Source organism: Trachinotus anak, unplaced genomic scaffold, assembly GCF_046630095.1.
Source record: "Trachinotus anak isolate AG129_WGS33_773 ecotype Australia unplaced genomic scaffold, CSIRO_AGI_Tana_v1 ptg000031l, whole genome shotgun sequence".
Taxonomy (NCBI): Eukaryota; Metazoa; Chordata; class Actinopteri; order Carangiformes; family Carangidae; genus Trachinotus; species Trachinotus anak.
Window position 1 is genome coordinate 3,337,211 of NW_027273882.1, and position 21,203 is coordinate 3,358,413.

The window sequence follows — 21,203 nt, forward strand, 5'->3', positions numbered from 1 at the left end:
GTAGTCAAAACAAATATTTCTGATGTTATTGCTGCAAAAATTCAGGTGATATTTTGACTTTTTTTTTTTTTTTTTACCTGAAGACTTTTCTTTTTCTCTGACATCGCCTGGCACAGCAGCAGGACGTCACGTGACAGCAGTCTGGTCTCTGATTGGATTAAATTTGCGGCAGGTGGTTCTAGTCGTCCAATAAGAGGCTTTGAAGCCTCAAGCATGTCTCCCACACTGCTTTGCAAGCCCTCAGCAACAGCCTGCAGCTTCTGGTTTGAAAAGACAAGTGAAATCACAAATAATCAATTAGAATTATATTGATAAAAGGAATGAGATGATAAGTACAGCAATAGAGAAGTACTGTTTTCTTTAATCCATATAGGTCTATTTCCTGCTTCCTGTCATCTTTCCAGCTGTTTTCATCAATGCATCTGTTTCACTTTGCTATTTTTGTTCTTGAAAAATGGAAATCTTGTTTTGATTTAGCTTTCCCCAAAACACATCTTCCTGTGTACTTTTGATAAGGGCAGAGATAGAAAAAAATCTATGAATGGAAACTTGTTTCATATGCATGAATGAACAAAACAGCACATAATGCAGCCTCTTGACTAAGCATAAGCACAATAGATTAGGTGCACAAACAGCACTGGCCATTGCTGATGTTTCAGCCAATAAGCGCAAGCTGTCTGTTCCTTTCCAAGAAAAGGAGAGCAGTCACCGAGAAAAATAATTTAATTAAATGGTGAATGTAATGCAGAGAGACTGAATCAGCACCAGGAACAGGATGAGTCAAGCAGGGAATTTCTGTGACCTTCAGCAAGAACAGAAATTAATTCAGATTCATCTGCTTAAATACATCAATCTTAGATGTTTGTGAGCCCGGTGTTGAAGACATGAATGTACAAGGATGTGGCAAATGTTAATCATCTTCATATCACCAGTGGAAAATTTTTCTGACTTTTTCAGGATCTTAAATAAAACAAAAATATTTGTATACATGTCTCCATGTAAAAAATTATTATATATACACATCAGATTTTAAACTCTCATGTGCTGAAATCAAAGCTATAGCAAGAACGTAACATTACATTAGACCACTTTCTTTTCACAGCTGCCTTATTGCAGCAATCAGTGGATTTTGCTGTAGACACTTATTCTAGACTTCTTATTCAGCCTGTGCTAAAAAGCCTCCTGAACGCACCCCCACTGAGTCAACCACGGTGTGTGCGTCCTGTTCAGGTGACGGTGAAGAACTCGTCAGCTCCTCCCACTGAAGCCACAGTTGTTGCAGGTGAAGGGAGCAGTTACCAGAGAGACGACTGTACTCCTGCCAGAGGGAGAGTGTCTCTCTGGTCTTCAGGTGCTCGTCCTTTAGCTCCTGCACCACGTCCTTCCACCTGACACGGCAGCAATACATTAGCAATACATTAGCACTCTATAATGTTTATCTGCAAACAGTGAGGCTACAAGGGTCTGGTTAAGCTGTATCACATGATTTAACTAACAGTATTTGCAATCTGTATAAATGTCTGACTGGTCTCAAAATCCATACAAACAGTGTGTTAGTGTCAGAAAGCATATATTTCATTGCTGTCAAGTGAAAATCCTTCAACTTTTCATGAGATAAGAAACAGCCATGTGTTCAGTGCTGTGTCTTTTCAGATAACTAAATGGATTTTAATTGGCTTAAAAGTAGGAGAGTTTAATTCACCAAATTTGGAGTGGTTTTCGCTGGATGAAGATGGCTTTATTTTTGACTGACTGCATATTTGTAATCTATGCTACTGACCGTTTTCGCTCTCCTTCCACTTGGTCACCTAGAGCCTGTGCTGCGCCACCCTGAAGAGTCTGAACGAGACTCTGGGATGATTTTTCCACGGCTGCCAAAAGCTCTTCTCCTTTCCCAGCATCAGCCTGGAGTTGCTGTGCAATGAAAAACACCGTTCTTTAATATTCCCTCTTCACAGATGCATTTACTTCCCCAACACCTATGTTTAGGGACTAAAAAGAACTGAGAACTTGACGTGCATATACTCCCACATCTTCACTGAATCTGTCTCAACTTGCGGGAAGGACTTTTAACTTGACACACTTACAGCTGGCTGTGTCAAAACAACAATTTTGTCTTTTTTTTGTAGCTTAAAAGCCATCAAGCCTTTTAGATTTTGGATCAACTTGCTGAAGTTGTTGAAGATGCAACATTTATTTGAATTAATGTGATGACCATTGTAATAAAACACCAGATTTGATTATTTATTCTTGTAAAGTCTTTATGTACACATGTTGTACAAGATGTGATGGTAAATGCTTTTGCTCACCTGGACAAGGTCCATGTGATCTTCTGCCTGCTTCAGTGAAAACAGAGGAGCTTGCTGATGCTGCAGAGCACAGCGCAGCCTACTGGTGAGCAGACTAACCTCCCTCAGATCTCTGTCAAAACAACTCCACTCTGAGATGGTCTGTTGTAGAGCTGGTCTCAGAGCTTCCATCTGCAAATTACCAGAGAGAAACTGGATGAGGATGTTTAATACAGATTTCCAGAGCATTTATTCAATATCTTTAAGGAACAGGTTTCATATTTACAGGAAGAAACCTCTCTCCTGTTTGCTTTATTAAAGATTAGGCCCTATGAAGTTGATATGACCAAAGTGTGAGCACACAGTTGTAGATTTAAAGACACAGCAGATACACAAAAATATTATCCTTAATTGAGAGTTGTATTTCTGCAGATCTGGAGAATTTAAGTCAAATATTCCCCCTTTTCAGTTAGAAACATAACTCGATCTTTGGCAAGCTGTTCTGCTACGTTCACCAGCTAGTGGCTGACTTTGTCTGTGTGCCTTTGATGGTGAGTTAATCAGAGCTTTTCCACAGAAAACAGCTGACTACAGCAGCTGGAAACAAGGTACAGTAGGTGAGAGCAGTGACAGTGAAACTGAAAAGTAAAGTTCTCAGTGTCAGGTGATAATTCTCTGTGGGTTCAACATTGCAAGCATCATTTAAGTCACTGTTCATGTAAAAATATACTGATTAATAGAGCTATAATACTATGTAATTTATTTGTATGTACAACCACAAACAATAACATGGTTGTTCGGGATTTTCACAATGTGATCAAGGAGCCATATGTGAAGTTTATCTGAAATTCTCTTTATAGATAAATGTACATTATATCAGACAATTGGGTGTTTAAGGTGTTTCAGGTGTAGTTTGTGGCTGCAATCTGTTTAGCAATGGATCTACAGCTAATAACTCATGAACAAGACAAGTAGGGCTTCAATTCACTTGATGGGGAACAAATTTTTTCCCCGTTTGTGACTACACCAGCAGATTTATTTTTTACCTGTTGACTAAGATCCTCACAGGCACAACTAACGCTCTCTGCCTGGTTCCAGAAAGCAACATCACAGGGATGCTCCTCTTCCTTTTCATCATGCACTCGTGTTGCTTTCAACTGCTGCAGAGCTGCAGCCACCTCCTTCACTCTGCCTACAGAATCCTGGAAGAAAAAGCAGAGCAAGTCTCACATCTGATGACAACACATACAAACAATACATTCAAACATATACCTCCTTCCTTGCTGTTACTGTACCTCCCACTCTAGCAGAGCCTTATGAGCCAGAGTTTGACTGGTGGGTCGTTCAAACTGACTCAGCTGCTTATTCCGCTGCTCTATCCAACCATGAAGATGCTGTAACCGCCTCTCTCTGGTTGCACAAGTGTGGTGCATCTGTTCAGCTCCAAAAATCTGAGGGGGGAAAGCCAAACAATGGCTCATTCATGTGTAGAAATAACAGTCAGAACTGGAAAATTACATTTCTTCTCAGTCCATTTGGAGAGATAAACAAGGCAGAAAACTATTTATTTTGATGGTTTGACGAAAGGGTTCCAGTTACGATATAAACCATCTGCCAACATTTGTGCTGAAACAACACATTTGAGCAATCCATGACAATACATCAACAGAAAAGACTTTGGAGTCTTTGACTTGGCTCCATAGGGACACATCAAACTCTTTTGTAAGACCTGCTCTCTTTCACTACATTTCAATCATTAGCCAGTTAGCATTGCAAAAATGCAGAAAACAAATCCATATCTGTTTGTGTACAACTTCTCTGCTAGTTCTATCTATTTGTAACAAAAAATATTAGGCCTGCAAATACACAGAAAGTTATACTTGGCTCATTTAATTTTAGATTCTTCAGGTAGTCGTGTTTGATTGTAGCTGAGACACTGACCTGGCTCCCCAGCTGCCTCTGGAGGTGCAGCCAATTGAGTCTAAGGGCACCAAGTGTCTCTGCAAACATGGTACGTTCAGACCGAAGAACCTGGACGTCTGCTCCCACTGCCTGAGGCCCAGACTGACACAGGAAGTCGAGGAGGAGCTGCCCGCTGACCATACCCGCTTTTAACTCCTGAAAAAGAATATTAAATATATAGAAGTCATTAATATCAAAATAAAGTGTCCAGATGGCAGTTAAATTTCAATTTTCTATGTTTCTTGCTTTTTTTTGCACACATAATGCAACTGTGTGAATGTTAACTAATGAGGGTTCATGAATCAACCAAAAAAAATAGAAGAGGAGGTCCTTGAAATCATCCAAGTGAAAAAAAACATGTAATTATGTAATTATACAAGTGTATATAAGTGTAATTGAAATAACCACTGGAACAGAGCCTCTGATAAAAGAGAGAGAAATGCTCAATAGGAAAGAGTGAATAACGGAGGTACAAGGACCTTGTAGTGTTGCAGGACTTCAGTCATCTGAGCAGCATCTTTGGCCTTGAGAGCTGTTTCTTTCTCCTGGCTCAGTCGAGCCTCCAGCTTTTTCAGCCAGTCCTCCAGCTCAGACAGCAGCTCCACCGGTGGCCATCCAGCCAGCAGCCGCTGATGGACACAAGACAACAGGGAAGAAATGGAGTTTACTTGTACTTTTCATTTCTAATTTTACTGTTTTTAAAAAAATCATTTATTCATCAGTTTTGTTACAGTCAGATTTTTGATCTTTCTTTGGTAGTAAAGATCTTTTCATCCTGTCCTGAGGTGATTGCCAAAGTCTAAGACATCAGAACGAACCCTCTGCCAAACCTGGCCAGCACCACCTTAATTACACAGAATATCTGGTTCCATTCACTGGTGATAAATGGAGAAGAAAAATTAAAAGTGTTCTTCTCCATCTTTATAAGTCTCTCCCTATCCTCAATCACCACAAAAATGATTTAAAACAGGGTTGCAGTGCAGTCTGCACTCCCTTTACCAGAAGGCATTTCTCAATGCCTAATTATTTTTGAAAAACAACAGCACTTCCAGGGAATTTGGACCATGGCATTTTAATTCATGAAGAACTGGAAAGTTGTAATCAGAGTTTATGGGGCGTGTGTAGGAAACTTGGAAAAACAGAACCACTGACAATGCCCCTGGAGGGGTATGTGATGCAGGCTCAATATCATCTGGATCCACTTTATCATTCATTTAAGATAATTATACCACAATATAATAATTATTTATCTTACAGCTGTAGTGCAGTTACAGTATATTTAAGCTCTTATATTTAGTGTTAGTGTTTAAAAGTCAGTGCAGATACTCCACCTGGTGTAGCTGGTCTTGAATCTTGGACAGACGTGAGGTGAGCTGGCTCCAGCTGACCTCCAGCTGGGCAATCTGAGCTCTCAGCCCGGGACAATCAGCTTCCCTCAGGTGGAGCAGCTGGGTGGCCTCGTTGGAAACAGACACCCTCTGCACCAACATGGCTTCCACCTCCATGGAGAAGTCCTTGGGAACAGAGGTTAAACGGTGTCAGGATGCAGTTCAGTGCCGTCCATTGGATGTGTTATGAATATGCTGAATGTGTTTTAATTTTAGTGTCAGTGCGTTTAGTTCTGTGATGTTACTTCATCTCAATTTTCCATCAGTAAGGTGAGTTTGTGTAGATGTGACCTTTTTCTCCCATTACAGCTAAAGCTAATGACAGGTGCACAGGTTATAGGCTGCATTATGTCATATCAGTCAGCAGCTGAGCAGCAGATTTTTATTGTTATGACAGTATCATTGTAATTCTGATCTGGACTTCATGGCAAATACTGCTGAGAAAACATTTCTTCTGTCTACACTGACCACACAGAATAATAACAGCTTTAGCATTTTGCAAAAATAAGTTACAAAGTTTAATATAAAGACAAAAAAAAAAAAAAAAGACAAATTCCCAATCAGGGAGGAATAAAAATAATTTAAGAAGACTAAAAATGATACAGTCACAAATGAGGTTAAAAAATAAAAAGTGCATACATTTTTTTGCCTTTTTTCTCAGTTTTCTAGCTTAAAAATCTTTGTTGACAACAACCTTATGTCTTAGTTATATGGAAAAGTGATGAGTAGATACAAGAGCCTTACCAGCAGCTGGATTAGACTGGTGTGAACACGATCCTGGTTCAGTTCTGAGGCGTCTGCCAGGTCTGACCAAGTCTTCAGGTGTTTGTCGGCACCAACCAGCCAATTACTGACCGAGGCAAAGTCTGTCTGGAATCTGTGGGAAGGAAAAGAGAAACACCGCTCATCCAGTGGTGCAGAACATGATGGCTCCTTCATACAAAGTGAAATAACACTGAGGTTTGGGTCAAATACTAATAAACTAGACTGTAGGTGGTGAGTGGCATGTGTTTTCATTTGTTCTGATGCTATGGCTGTAAAACCAGATAAAACCACATTAGAGTGTGTTGAGACTGAGGAATCTCCGACGGATGAGATTATGGGAAACATGTATGTTTTTCAGGTGGCATGTTTCATGTCAAACAAAGTCTGTGTTTCACTTAAATTTGCTGATCAAATCTTGTGGGATGTATGTGGACAAGATTAAATCCTAACAGGCTGTAGTAAGGTCAAACCATATGTTATCAATATATCCATATTTTTGTTGAAATATACTTTCGACATTGCAGATCTTCATGGAATAAAAAAAAAACACTAACACTGACCTGTGCAGTCATGTCAAATGACATGACACCTCCTGGTAACACTATAGCGTAAATAAAGTAGGTAAAGTGTGCAAACAAGACTCAATATGTCTTCATGTGGCACATCTGAAATAACACATTACAGGACCTGAGACGTTGTGAAATAACATTCAGTCCTGGATATCCAAGAGCTTTGGCCCTGGAATAAAGAAAGTCTTTGGCATTATATTTTTATTTTGTATCCATGAAAAATCACTGACATGGTTGTTCCAGACAACAACATTTGTCAGTCTGGCTTCCTCATGTGGATAATAAAGACTTCTACAGCACAACAATCCAGTTTTGTTTTTAACAGAAGTTACACGCCAGTATTTCTGAGCCTATCCCACCTGGCCTGGACGTCCTGGATGTCTCTGCAGCGTCGTTTCTCTTGCTCTGTCCGCCTGAAGGCGCTCCTCCATCGCAGCTCCAGTGCACCTCCTGCCTGGCTGACAGAGGCACTGAACACTGGCTCTGTCTGCACCACCTTGCACTGATCCAGGAGCAGTCCTAAAGCAGCCCTGCTCTCATCCAACTGGGCCAGTGTTTGCTGAGTGACAGGGGGAAGCAGTGCTTATGTTAAGCTTACACCAAACTACAACTCAATAAGCATCTACCACACTAACATTTGAAGAGAGCATGGAGTGAATGTGATGTACTGTGGAGAAGATGGTGTGTTTACGAGCATGAGTCTGAGAAAAGAAAAGAAAAGACTCAGACAGAAGCTGCATAGTAATAAACATCACAACCACATCATCACCCTGCCTTAGTATCACTGAGTTGTGCCACCTAACTCAACCACTGCTGTGGCAACAGCTCTCTTCGTCTCTCTACATAAATCTGTGTCTCATCAAATCCAATTCATGCCAACTGACTAACTATTAACACTAAACAATAGAAAGGAGGAAGAGTGGTGTTAAAGAAGAAAAGCTGCTCCTATATTGTGTCTGGAGATGACAGGGAGGACTAGGCCTCCATTAATCTGCCAACAGCAGACGACCGAACCAAAACACTCACCAGCAGTATCCTCAGTGTAGCCTTCATCACTCTGAATGCACCTCAAGTGTTCTTTTTATTTTTTCCAGGACGAAATCCACACCAAAAACACCAAAACTAGTAACTGGCATTGTACTATTTAATGGCATGTTGTTATTTCATGTTCACTTAATTTCATTTAGTTTCTATTCTTTCAAGAGGCTAACCAGTCAAAACCAATGACACAGATGTTTGCAGTGCTACTACATTGAGGTTTTAAGCTCATCATAGCTGAGGCAGATCAAACAAACTAACAGAATTTTAGAAAAGTGTGACTGTTGCTTTTTATCAGATGAAACTAAACATACTATATATACAGCAGTGGAGGAAGGATCTCTGAGGGCTGTTGAGAGGCATGTTGGGAAATGTAGGAATTCAGCAACAGAAGCAGATTGTTGTTTACAGCATTTCACAAAATGTTTCTTTCAATTTCTGCACATTTGCAAAACTGAAAAACAGCACGTTGATGAACACATGAACAAGACACAATCCTGAGAGATAAAAAATGTCTACTGGAGTAAAATGAAGTTAGGAAATGGAAGCAAGAAAAGCAGGTAAGGAAATGGCTGATGAGAAAATAACAATATGATCAGGTTTACCTGGCAGGCATCTAGTCTGTGCTGTAATACACACTCCTCCTCATCGTCTCCTTCTGGTTCCTCACTGCTGATCAGGGCTTCAAACTCATCCAGCACCCTTCCCACTCGACCACAATTATCCTCCCAACGGGTCCACTCCTAACAGAAACCCACACATCTATTTTCAATGCAGAATATTTTTTCAAGTATTCCACAAGAAACCTCTTATCTGTGTGTGTATGAATTCTTATGGCCTTAAGCAAATGTGCACGACAAACCTGCAGCCTCCTTTCAGAAGCCACTTCCTTCTCCAGAGCCTGTTGCTGCAAAGCTTTGGCCCTGACTTCCAGCTGTATGAGCTCATCCTCTTGACACTTGAGAACCTCTGGCTCACGTCGGAATAGATGCTGCACGAAAGCCAACTGAGACCCGAGGACTTGCAGGAGCCTCTGGATCAACAAAGGACCAGATTTATGACAGAAGTGAAGTGAAGGAGCAACAAGAGTGAACTGTGGATGTGATTAAGGTCTAAAACATCTCAGTGTTAAGTCTTATCATTAGCTGTTTGAGGTTGTTTTAGCAATGGCTGTCTCTTTGAAAACCATCAAGAGGCTTGTGCACACTCTTGGGAAAGTGCCTAACTTAAACCTCGGCTTTGCCTGCCTGCTGGAGAACTTGCTGAAAGCACAGTGAGATACCTTGTGTCTGCAGAGAACGGCTTGAAGTTGGCCGCGGTTGTGAACCTGGCCCATCTGCCTTTCTTTTATGCATTCTTCACCCAGTTCCAGGAGGTGAGTTATCCCCTGAAGCAAAGAGCTGGATGCTTTCTGTAGCTTGGCTTTTTCCCCTGGACTCTCCTTCAGATGTCTGCCCAGGACACATTGCTGAGAGACACAGAGAATACCATTCACTTTGGAAACACATATCTTGTATCATGCTTTGAATAGCTATAATATATATTTTTAAACCATATATTGATATTAGTCTGTAATTAGAACTAGAGTAGCTTGCTGGATGAGGATCTAGACAGAATTTTAGGGGGAATTATTTGATCTGTTTTTAACTAAGGGAAACTGAAATGCTGAAAATTAATTATGGCACCCACATCAGGTCAATAAATAACTCAGCACCACAATATTGTTGCTATATTCATCATTCTGCATGTGTCATTAAAATCTGAAATCATAGTTTAATAATAAAAGCCTAGTGGTGTTTTGAGAGTCACTTTAGACACATATTTAACAAACTTTTTACTAAGGTGTGTAGTAGTGGTTACCTCCAAACTAGGAGCATCCTTCAGGCTTGGGAAGGTGTCACTTAGTTCCAGACTCAGACGAGTTTCAGACTCGTCCAAAATACACAGTTGGTTGAATAACTCCTACGCCAGAAAAAATAATGTGTGTTGGTTCAGACCAGTGATGGAGAAAGTATTCAGATCCCTCATTTTAAAAGTAGCAAGACCATAATATAAATGTAAAAGTGTTACAGTCGAAATGTACTTTCAAGTACCAAAAGTAGTATGTGCAGCAGAAATGTTCTTGTCACCTTGAAATTATTATTCATTACTGGATTATTTTAACCAATGCATTAACATGGAGGCAGTATTTTGTAATGCTGTAGCTGGCAGAGAAAATCATTATATTAGGCAAGGCAAAGGCATTTGTATAGCACATTATACAAGGTCATTCGATGTGCTTCACAGAAAATGAAAGAAGCATAAAAATATAAGTAAAAAGCACAATAAGAACACAGCATAAAAACACAGATTATAAAAAGATAATATCTCATAGTGAAGGATCATATTTTCTAAATCTGAAAACTAATGAGTTATTTACCTCTGAAAGGCAGTGAACTAGAAGGGGCATTAAATGGAAATACAGTATACAAGTAGCTCATGTCTGTAAGTTAATGTTGCTACTTTCAACCACTGGTTCAGACAATGTTGGTGTTTAATTGATAGATTAGAAATGGATGGGATCCAAATTATTTCATTGCCATTTAAAATTATTCAAATAGTTTCAGAAAAGTTCTACAGCAACATTACTGAGCATAATGAAATGTGTCCAAAAGCTAAATTTCAGCCTTTAAAAGTTTTATTTGGTAACTTACTATTTAACCTTTGAATGATACATCAGCAGACATATGCAAGCTTACTATCTGAGAGAATGAGTTATTTCTGAGTAGGGTTCTGAGTAGAGTTTTTTCTTTTCTAAGTAGAAGGTTCATGGATGATGACTTAAGACTGTGAGAATTCACAATGCACTTCTGGAAAAGATCAATCTGAATTTCAAACCTGATGCTGGTTTTTGAGGGCCAGTTGTTCACTGAGCTGATTGTTGGATGAGGTGAAGACCAGCTGGACGGTGCAGAGACAGTCCTGAAGGCAGGTCAAACAGTGGTAAGCATCTGGTTCCTCTCTGGAAAGTACAGGCCTGGTCTCTGACTCCACTTTATTCAACAGCTCAGCCAGAGTCACCAACTCAGTCGATACACACTACACAGGAATTTAGACAGAAATGCAAAAAAACAGGAGAGTTTAATAAATAAAGTAGATATAGTTTTACAAAATATTTGCTATATATGTGTTTTTATGGTCAGTAACCTCCTGCTGCAGGAGCCTCAGCTGGGGGTCAGCTTCACCAGTACCACCAGGGGTCAACAGAAGGTCAGTCCAAGTGTCCAGACAGAGGAGGACCCTCCATACAGCCTCATACAGCTCCTCCTTCACACCTGGATGAGAACCATCTGCAGACTTCTGGGAAATGAAATATCAAACACACGACGATCACGCGGTGCAGGATTGTCCAGGGTAAAAGAAACCGTTTTCTCCACTGGTCTGATTTTAGTTACATCTTGAATCTTGCTTTATTTAAATTGGAAATACTTACAATGGATCAGGGTGCCATTGCTGCATTACCACCCATTGCTACATGTATAAAGCTAGTTTTCTATTTTAAAGAATCATCCATATGATTCTGGTTTAGTTTTGGTTTCTGGTCCATATACCTTTACATGTCAACACTAAACTTTATAGGACTGGTTCAATTTAAGCCCTTTTGATGAGCTTGTTAAACCACAGAGACCCAGTTAGTTGATCACATGTAAGAGTCAGCAGTTTGTGAGTCTTTTTAACTAACAACAAACATGTGCTGAGATTCCTTCTTTTTCTATTGCACATACTATTTGTCTCAGCATGGTGATGGACTCGTGTGTCCGCTGGAGAACAGCAGAAGCAGATCCGGTTGATATCGGCTCCTTTTCTGGAACCTAAGAAAATCCAAATAATTGTAGTTTAAGTTTCACAGTGGCTGAAGGAAAGAAGAAGGGGTGTGAGGACTGAGTGAGGAGGCATGGAGAGAATAACTGGACAGGGAGCAATGACTTAAAACCACAACTACATTCATTCATTTTCATTTCAAGGCAAAGACATTTTTACTTGGAGTTGTTTTGATATTAGAACCATTACAATATTTTAATGAGAGCATCCACATTAATAATATCATCATGTATTGTTCAAGGTTTCTGCTGTTGGTCCCTCTCATATGAAACAAGCAAAAAATCTGAAGCTTTAGCCTATTGTTGCCCTGGTAACAGATGTGATGGATAATTCTGCTTCCATCTACCGTGGTCCCATTTCACCTCTCATCCACACAATGTCTCCTCCACTACTCATCCATTTTTAAAAATCTAATTTCAACCTGTTTTTAACAACCTAATGATCAGAAACAGCCTTTTTATTTTTCTGTTTTTTCCTACCTTTTCTCGAGTCCCTTCATCGTCTGAGCTGCTGATCAAAGTTTGATGCTCCTGCTGAACTTTTTTCAAAGTGGTCAGTTTTTGAGAGATCTGGGTATAAAGTCGACTCCACCTTTGCTGTTCCTTCTCATCTTCTTCATGTCCAGCCATGCTAGGGACCAAAGGGAACACACAATATGCATGGATCTATGGTATGCTATGTGCATGTGAATTGTAAACATATTTGTCATCAGTTTTTATGACTGGTCCCTTGTCTTTTACCTGACTGGCACCTTCAATAACTCCTGGGCTTGTTGGGATTCTTCCACCAAACTATTATGACTGGTCCTGACTTCACTTTGCTCCTTCAGATCATTATGAGTGTCCTGAACATTGAAGACAAAGCAGGGAAAGAAGTGGTTTCTATTGTGTATTATTTGAATGTCACTTCTATGGAGGACCAGGGATGCCATGGGAAAAGTAATAAATCACTTCCTTAATTTCAGACCTTGTTACATCCCATGGCCAATTGGGATTGTTTAGCCTGGTTTTACCAACACTGAAGGCCCAGAGTGTCACAGAGACTTCTGAAAATTGAAGACGGAATCCAGGTATGTATTCCTTTCCCATTTTTAAACTGCCTTTTCAGATAGTTTTTCAAATCTATTATTTATTCATGAATTAATAAATGTATTTATAAAAGGTGTATTTAATGACAGTTTTATCCTTAATCAATTCATCCATCCTAAATCCATTTTAGTAGTATTTATTGATGGATTAACAGTTCATTTATAAAATTTTGAAAAGGAAATCCAGGTATTTATTCCTATTTTTAAAATGCCTTTTCAAATTTTTTAAAACTTAAAAATGTATTGATGAATTAAAAATTCATTTTTAAATTCTTTTTACACTTCATATTTTTAATGTGAAATGTTTTATTATCATTATTATTATTATTATTATTATTATTATTACATTCCCTGTGACATCCCTGGTCCTCCATACACCTCAGGAAAACCGCATTAGATATAATTAAGGTTCAGGGTTTTAATCAGTGTTAATTATGATTTGAATTTGCAATGAATCAAGCTTGATCATTCTCTTCATTTTAAAGTTGGATGTCACTGTCAGGTTAATATTCAGCTTTTTCAAAAAAGTTGAAAATTTGTAAGGAAATCTAGAAAATTGTTTTTTAAAGGAAGTGTTTTCTTTCATGGGCACTAACCAGATCTTGATGTGGAGCTGTGGACAAAGACAGATTTTTGTCTCCCTCCTCTATGAGCACTGATTCTCTCGTGGGTTTGAATGGAGCTATAGGTCTTGTAGGAATCAGCCTTGTGTCTTCAATTGCCGCTGCAGCCTGAGGGGACTTTGTAGCTGCTGGAATCGCAGTGATTAGTGGCTCAGTTGTCAGAGTTTTGGGACAAGATGAGTCGCCAACATCAGCTTTAGAATCCAGTGTTATTAATCCAGTTTCAACATTTTTAGATCTAAAGTCGTTGGTATCAAACCCAGGCTTAACAGATAAAAGTCCAGATTCAGCACTTCTGGAGCTCATCTCCACTTCTGAAGGAAACTGATGAGCCAAACTCTCCAGTTCCTGAAAGATAAATTAATCATTTCTTTAACTATAGTGATATCAAAAACATGATGAAAAAGCAAATAATGTAAGGCTTAGCTTCGGAAGGAAATGTTCTAAACGTAATTTACCTTAACCTTTGATAGTGGCTTCATTTCGGCAATATCCTCACTTGTCAAATCTGAAACATTGAGTGTCTCCTCCGGATCCTAATATGTGTGTCGTATAAATATATAAATACAAAGGAAATCCAGGCACACACACATACACACATATATGAAATGACAGGAAAGGTTCCTAAGGAGCAACACATTTCAAGCAGCTGCATCTGACAGTGCTGGAGTGGATTTATCAGTGAACGGGACAGCCTGCTTCACACAGCCTCATATCAACATGCAAAACCTGCTCTAGGCCTCTAAACCACAGGAAGAAGAAGAAATATTAAAGTCGAAATTAACTCGATCAAGACAGTGATAAAGGAGGAAAAATAAAGGAAGAAGGAGCCCTAGAAATTTTGAGTTTCATTCCAAAACATGCAGAATTAGTTTGCGTATTTTTGAGATTCCTTGCCAAGTCTAAAATGTACCTGTGAGGAATTGCATCGTTTAAATTGACACGACAGCAGCAGTTTTTACTCTGTTTAATGTGACATTTTGGAATGAAACCCAAAGAAAGAGGCACCCAGAAACATGTGTTCCTAAGCTGTAATTATTTTTCAGATTTACCTCTGGAATACTGCATGTTAGTGTGTCAGAGGACGACGAGTGACAACTCTCGTCATCCTCTTCCTCCTCTTCCTCTGAATTAGACACTTCAAAAGCCTCCTGCTTCTAGTGATAAGGGTGAATGATACGATCAAAACTGGGATTTAAATGAAAATGGTACAATATAGTGGCTTTTTGATGAGTACTTGTACTAATATACCTTTTCCTCTTTCTAATGTAATGTTGAAGTGATCAGTAAAGCAGTGTTTTTCAGTATGCATGGCTCCATGACTCCATTAATGGTCATCCACTTATTTTTTGCTATATTCACTGTCTCTCATCTCTTCACAGTAAGTGGAACCAGACACATGTGATTTTAAGTACTTTGACAAAGTAATTTCACAGCTTCAAACTATTATTATATGTATAACAAGAAAAAGGTTTGAAGTTTGCTGGTGACTTATGGAGTCTAATGGAGGAATGCATGTTAATTTAACAAACTTGTATTTGCTTTAAAGTTCTGTTTGTTTTTTGGGGAAGATTACTTATCTCTTTACCCAGGAAACAACAGTTTCTTTCATTGTTAAGTGCAGTCTTAAGGTCGTCTACATGTGATCCAAAATCTGAGCTAAATTGGGCCTAGATGACTGTTAATCACTCCGAACTGCATCATATTTGCAGTATACCAGTCACTGGGTATATACAGTAGGACAATAATCAAAATAATCCCCCAAAAAACAAACTGTAAGATTCAAAGGTTTTGGCCTCACAGCCCAGTAAAGGAACATTTTCAGGATGATGTTTTTTTGAGACAGGCCTGTATCAGGAAGGTTCAACCAATTCCAGAGAGCGCAGGGTATAAATGATAGTCACCAATCCTGACCTCCTGGAGAAATGCATCAGTTTTACTTTATATTCTTTGTTCAAAATAGAACTTTTTAAACTCAGTGGCAAGCAGGGATCCTGGACCTGGTGACTGTCATTTACCACAACCGTTACTACTTCTTTTACTGAAGAGGTTATGTTAAATTGGTTTGATTCAATTCAGATGATACCAAATTAAAATCAGTGGTTTTGTTTTAGCTGGTGTTCAGTGAATTGTACTTTAAAATGACTGTGATTATTATTATTACCTGGACTAAGTGTCTTCGTGGAGATCTGTGTAGCTGCTGTCTCTCTTCAGGAATACTTGAGACTTTGGTGACGCCAAGATCCTTACTAGTTTCTTCCTCCTCCCTAATCTTGCTCTATGTTCGTCAGAGAGACAGAGAATGCGACAAGTGACTAAAGTTGATGAAAAACACTCAATGTTATATTGCTATTATTGTGGTTCTTTGTGCCACTCTGCTGTAAGGGACACAGTTGAGGGTTGAGAAGTTAATTCCATCGCTTCCAATAACAAGATACAGCTTTTTGTAAAGAAAGATTACATAAAGGAGCAAACTTTGGCTTAAGGTCCCTTTTGCTAACACTAAACAGTTGAATGTGTTTTATGCCAGGAAAATAACTATTATCATTGTTAGCGTTCAAGAAACACCTTCTGCCAAACACCCATGTCTTACACAGGAACAGAAAAAAAAGAATGTTTTTTTCCTTTGTGCAGTGACGTTCAGACTTGACGCTGTACCTCCAGCAGTGAGGCTTGTTGCTGGGTGAGTTGTTCCAGCTCCTCGAGCGGCTGCAGCAGCAGTTTGGCTCGGGAGAAGGCCAGCAGGCTCTCCTCTGCTCCCTGCGGGAGGTGAAGCTCTGCTCTGCATCTCTCCACCTCCTCCACAGTCCTCCGCATTGCCTGCACATTGGCCAGGATCACCTGCAGATGAAAACCATAAGCTGATTCAACATGTGTGTAAACTTCTGTGCAAACTTCTGATGTGTGATGGAAAGTTGGCTGAGAGTGACTGAAGCTCACATTTTTTTGGTGTACATCTGAAAAAATACTTTAACCAATTCAAATAAAAATCAAAACATATTTCAATTAACACTTTTACAGTTTTGTTTCTCCCAAACACATTGACTTGAAAGAAAGAACAAAAGGATTTTCTTTCCCTCCGTAAATCAATCATGCAACTTGAATTGAGAATGGTCAAGTATTTAATTTTCAGCAGTAATGCTTTCATTTCATTTTGGGAACTTGTCAAAGCAGGAACTTCATTTTAACAAATGTAGAGAAAGAAGCTGTGATGTTTAAGGAAGAAAATTGTTTGGTTTTTTTTAATGTTTTTTTCAGATAGCAGCCACAACAAAGACATATCCAACTAAATAAGATTAAGTTCCTGCATTCTTTACAACTTAACCATAAAGGTTAAATATTTTTACTATTAAACAACACTACTGTTGGCATGATTGTATTAATAGATAAATAAGAATTACAACTGCACAGATTCACCTGTCGGTGCTGAAGATGCTCCGTTAGAGTTATGTTGGAGTCATCCATGGAGGATAAAATTGCTCTGATCTTCGGGACATTCTTCTCCATAGTCTTAAGCTCAGTTTCCATCGCCTCCACCACCTGAGAAGAAGATCACCAACAACTTTTTGAGAGGTATGACTTGTATTTGTGTTTCTTATGCTGCAAACATTCCTATTTCTCTTTATTTTACTTTATGTAAAATATATATATTTGACTAACTGTGTGGAACCTATGCTGTATGGCAACAATGTCCCTGATTCATTTCTGGGTGCACATCATGTATCTGCCATTGCTTCCTTTAACTTCCTCCTGCCTCTAGAGATACAGTATGTGTTTGTTTATTGTCTCTGAAATGCAAAATGTGGCCACAACATCCCAAAACTCCACAGCCAATCTGCCCAGATGGATATCAGGTGTTAGGAGTTGGTCATATAAGGAAAATCTTGTCTGCACAAAGGAAGTGGGAGGAGCCACATTTAAGAGAAAAAAAAAACAAAACAAACATTCCTCCCTCTGCCATTTGGGGTCACTAAAAACCTGAAAGTCTACAGTTCATTTGAGGAAATCCTCAATTTGATCAAGTTACCACAGCAGCCTGCAGAAGTTGGTCCAGTGGCTCTAGGAGGTTGCGCTGCATTTTGTGGACTTGTTGGTCACTCTGGTGCAGCCGCTCCTCCTGTGTGCTGATGTCACACACGGCAGAGATCTCAGCCAGCACCGGCCTGAAGCCCTGCAGTGTGTCCCTAATCCGCTCAGAGTCCTCCAGGACCAGCTGCAGCAGTCCAGGATTTAACATAAAATTCATCATTAACATTGAAATCAATTATTGAATCATGTCTATTAGAGTGATTAATAAGGCCTGGCAGGTGTGGTAGGAAATAGTGATGAGACACAATATAAAAGTGCCACACTATCATCAGTTAAAAATTTGTAAACAATTCATCAGTGAAAGTTTTACTCGGTGTCACTGACCTGCAGAGAGTTTGCATGATTCTGGAGGCTCCTGGCTGTTGTGAATGAGCAAGGAGCGCTGAGCCATGACTGGGCCTCGTCCAACCAGCAGGTGGCGCTGCACAAAATGTCTTCTAACTCCTGAAGACAGACAGGGATCTGACGAAAGAGTACAGAAAATATAAGGAAGTAGATTTGTAGTTTTATTGAACAGATTTTGATATTTTCAGAAGCCATGTTTCACACTGATGTGCCTGTGATGTTTTGCATTTTCAATAAAGTTAAATGACACCTCACATCACTGCTTTTCCAGTACAATACAGTGTAAACACTGTACAGCACAGTAAGTCTGACCTTGCAGAGGAAGGAGGTGCGTTGCTCGGCCATCTGCGATGTGTTTTGGTGGAGCTGCAGTGGCTGTGTGAGTTGGTCCATGAGGAGGTGGGCTTGGTCCGGCTGCTCCTCTGCGAGATCCTGCACCTCGCTCTCCAGGACCATCAAGCGGCTGTGCCATGCATCCAGCTCATCCCAAACATGCTGGAGAACAGAGGATGTGCAGTTTGCAGGGCTTGGTGAATGGTTTGCATCTCTAAGTAAGTCATTCAGCCATCTCACATAAGTGAGTAGACATTAGCTGTGTTGTTTTTTTACTGCAAAGTCACAAAGTCAGCTTTGATTTTTTTGTGTCAGATTTTGAGCTGTGTAGGTAGACACAGATTTTACTTGAAACTAGTGTAATTTATAAGTAATAAAAAATGTAATCTTTTTTTAATTTGGAAAGTATGGCCCATTAAAAAGATAAATTAATATAATTTTGAAATAAATTTGATATATATATATATATATATATATATATATATATATATATATATATATTAAACTACTAGTATACTACTTATTTTAAAAGTTGTATTATTTTATATCATAATAAAAATATATTACATGCATATTAAATGTATGATGTGACAAGTAATCACTCAACTTTTAACTCCAGATGCACATTAACAGTATTTACTCTGTACACACCTTAAGAACATTTTGAGCTTCAGTGACTGATGGACTTTTCTGCTCCAGTGACGCTTTCACTTTCTCAAGGCCAGAACAAAGTTCCACTACCCGACCAGCCAGCTTTCGACCCAGGCTGCTCCCCTCCATGAGCTGTAAAACACACACAATCGCACACAGTCACAAGAAATTAGAGGTTTTATTGGGAGATAGTTTATACATCAGTGAGGATGGAGTCAGTGCTGTTACCTTCTCCTCTGCTCTCTGTAGGGACAGCTGAACTTCTTGAAGCCGTTTGTTGATGTCGGCAGGAATCTCTTCATACCGACTCCACACACCATCCATGATGCACTTCAGTTTGGACCTCTGGGAGAACAGATCCTCTCTGAGCTCCTGTCAAGAGGAAAATGGAAAGGACGGGACATCAGAGAGGCACAGAGACTAATAGATGTGGAGGTCAAATGTTTAGCTCCTGCAATTTTGGTTAACTTATTTTAGGTTGAAGGTAAGCATACAGCAGCCCCTCACATGTTTAATATGCTCTATCTTTGAAGGAAAAGGATAGCAATAGAACATAACTGGTGGCTTGTCACAGATAAGACAGTTTAGACCAACGACCATTTGAAAAGACTTACAGCCTGTAATCTAAACAGCACTGACAACAGTCAGTTTCTCACTAGGCTCAGGAGGAATTACCCTGACTCAAAATAAACTTGTTTTATGCACAAACAAAAAGGTTTGCTTTATTATGACCCAAAACTTCACCAGTTCTTCACTGATAAATAACCAAACATTTATAACTCATATAGATTGAAAGACGTTAGTGTTATTTTTTCACATTGTCTTTTGCTTTCTTAATTTATATGATATGACTTCCTACAAAATTTCACACTCCAATTTCCAAGCATACAAAATGAGCCTGACCTGTTGCTCGCTTGGATTCAAACAGGCATCCAGTGTAGGGAGAATAGCGAGCATGTGTTTCTCCACCTCTCCTATCTCCTCTAGGACTTGCTGTCTCTCTTTCTCCTCTGCCTGGGCGGCAGCTACCAGCAGTAGGTTTCTCTCTTGTAGGCTGTGGGGAACAGTATCTTCTCAGCATCTCTGATATAAATGTGAAATCACTTTCCTCGTGTATATGAAAGAAATCCCACCTTCTGACATTCTCTTGGATCTTCACCAGGGTTTTGCCAACAGGTCCAGGGCTCGTGGGATCCTGGGAACTGGATAAGCTCAGGGCATGTTCCAGACGATGCTCCAGGGAGGCTAAGGCCTGTTGCTCCTGCTCCAGACCAGCCTGGTGCATCTCAGCCTGGGCAAGAAGCTCCTGGGGTTCCTTATGAGTGAAGCTCACAGTGGAGGAGTCAGGCACCTCTGCCTGAAGACTGGCCAAAAAACTGCAACACTGCTCTATCTAAAAGGAATAGAATTTAATCTTGAATATTAGATGTATATCATCTGTGTCTATTCTTTAGGGCCTGTATGTTATAATGCAATAACCCAATTTTGTTTCAGAAAGCAATAAAAGTTTCTTAATAGAGTAAATCTTTCCTGAAAGAAGAGAAGTCTCATAGAGAAAATGTTGTTTAATATTTTCATTACTTTAGCTGTATAGCTGGAAATACATTAGTCATGTTTAGATGAAGATTTCTGGCTTGTGAACTCACACTTGTGGTGATGTCCTTCCATTCCTCTATTCTCTGTTCCGCTTGTGCCATCAGGACGCCAACGCCACGTCGTAGTGATCCCCAACGGCGCCAGAGGGCTGCCAGCTCGCCGTCTTTGCCAACTCCGCAGCCCTGCATCGGACATCCAGCCCTAAGCTCCTCTATCTTCCCAGCAAGGTTGCGGAGATCCTCCATCAGTAGCTTTGAGCAGAGATTAAAGTTTAAGATAAAATGCATTCCTGCAACACTACTACAGGTAGCTAATTGGTAAGTGTCAAAAAGTGGATCCAGGGTACATAGAAAGATGTGTGTTATAACACAGCAGTGAATTAGTTCTGCACTGAACTTACTGTAGCTCTCTTTTGTTGGGCAACACATTTATCATATGACGTGACTTGTGCTGCAGCACATTCTGAAAGGCCGGCTTCACACACAGAGAGACGCTGCCGTATGTCTTCATGACAGCTCCTGTGGCTTTGTTGTCTTACTGCACAACTGTAAGAAATTTGTCTTTTTATTTGACTTTTTTTGAATTATTTACAAATGAGAAGAAAAAAC

The 21,203-nt window shown here is 39.6% G+C and overlaps 1 protein-coding gene across 11 annotated transcripts in view; it reads right to left on the bottom strand.

The window, feature by feature from the left end:
• Positions 1–21,203, bottom strand: part of syne2a (spectrin repeat containing, nuclear envelope 2a) — an 83,881-nt gene that overhangs the window by 24,855 nt on the left and 37,823 nt on the right. For 8 of the 11 annotated variants that reach the window (XM_071467631.1, XM_071467632.1, XM_071467629.1 and 5 more), the window contains 35 exons: positions 20,996–21,140; positions 20,646–20,846; positions 20,133–20,392; positions 19,903–20,053; positions 19,228–19,371; positions 19,000–19,131; positions 18,328–18,510; positions 17,995–18,132; positions 17,609–17,794; positions 16,999–17,121; positions 16,240–16,422; positions 15,746–15,859; positions 14,634–14,738; positions 14,040–14,117; positions 13,555–13,929; positions 12,612–12,715; positions 12,351–12,501; positions 11,775–11,861; positions 11,197–11,349; positions 10,888–11,088; positions 9,871–9,972; positions 9,293–9,478; positions 8,873–9,043; positions 8,616–8,753; positions 7,332–7,531; positions 6,383–6,515; positions 5,582–5,764; positions 4,730–4,879; positions 4,230–4,406; positions 3,584–3,739; positions 3,335–3,490; positions 2,310–2,480; positions 1,781–1,914; positions 1,193–1,388; positions 78–260 (listed from right to left, as the gene is read on the bottom strand). In XM_071467631.1, coding sequence (XP_071323732.1) covers positions 78–260; positions 1,193–1,388; positions 1,781–1,914; positions 2,310–2,480; positions 3,335–3,490; positions 3,584–3,739; positions 4,230–4,406; positions 4,730–4,879; positions 5,582–5,764; positions 6,383–6,515; positions 7,332–7,531; positions 8,616–8,753; positions 8,873–9,043; positions 9,293–9,478; positions 9,871–9,972; positions 10,888–11,088; positions 11,197–11,349; positions 11,775–11,861; positions 12,351–12,501; positions 12,612–12,715; positions 13,555–13,929; positions 14,040–14,117; positions 14,634–14,738; positions 15,746–15,859; positions 16,240–16,422; positions 16,999–17,121; positions 17,609–17,794; positions 17,995–18,132; positions 18,328–18,510; positions 19,000–19,131; positions 19,228–19,371; positions 19,903–20,053; positions 20,133–20,392; positions 20,646–20,846; positions 20,996–21,140 — 5,650 coding nt within the window. The remainder of the gene's footprint in view (positions 1–77; positions 261–1,192; positions 1,389–1,780; positions 1,915–2,309; positions 2,481–3,334; positions 3,491–3,583; positions 3,740–4,229; positions 4,407–4,729; positions 4,880–5,581; positions 5,765–6,382; positions 6,516–7,331; positions 7,532–8,615; positions 8,754–8,872; positions 9,044–9,292; positions 9,479–9,870; positions 9,973–10,887; positions 11,089–11,196; positions 11,350–11,774; positions 11,862–12,350; positions 12,502–12,611; positions 12,716–13,554; positions 13,930–14,039; positions 14,118–14,633; positions 14,739–15,745; positions 15,860–16,239; positions 16,423–16,998; positions 17,122–17,608; positions 17,795–17,994; positions 18,133–18,327; positions 18,511–18,999; positions 19,132–19,227; positions 19,372–19,902; positions 20,054–20,132; positions 20,393–20,645; positions 20,847–20,995; positions 21,141–21,203) is intronic. The other 3 variants (XM_071467633.1, XM_071467637.1, XM_071467638.1) reach the window with 3 other exon arrangements.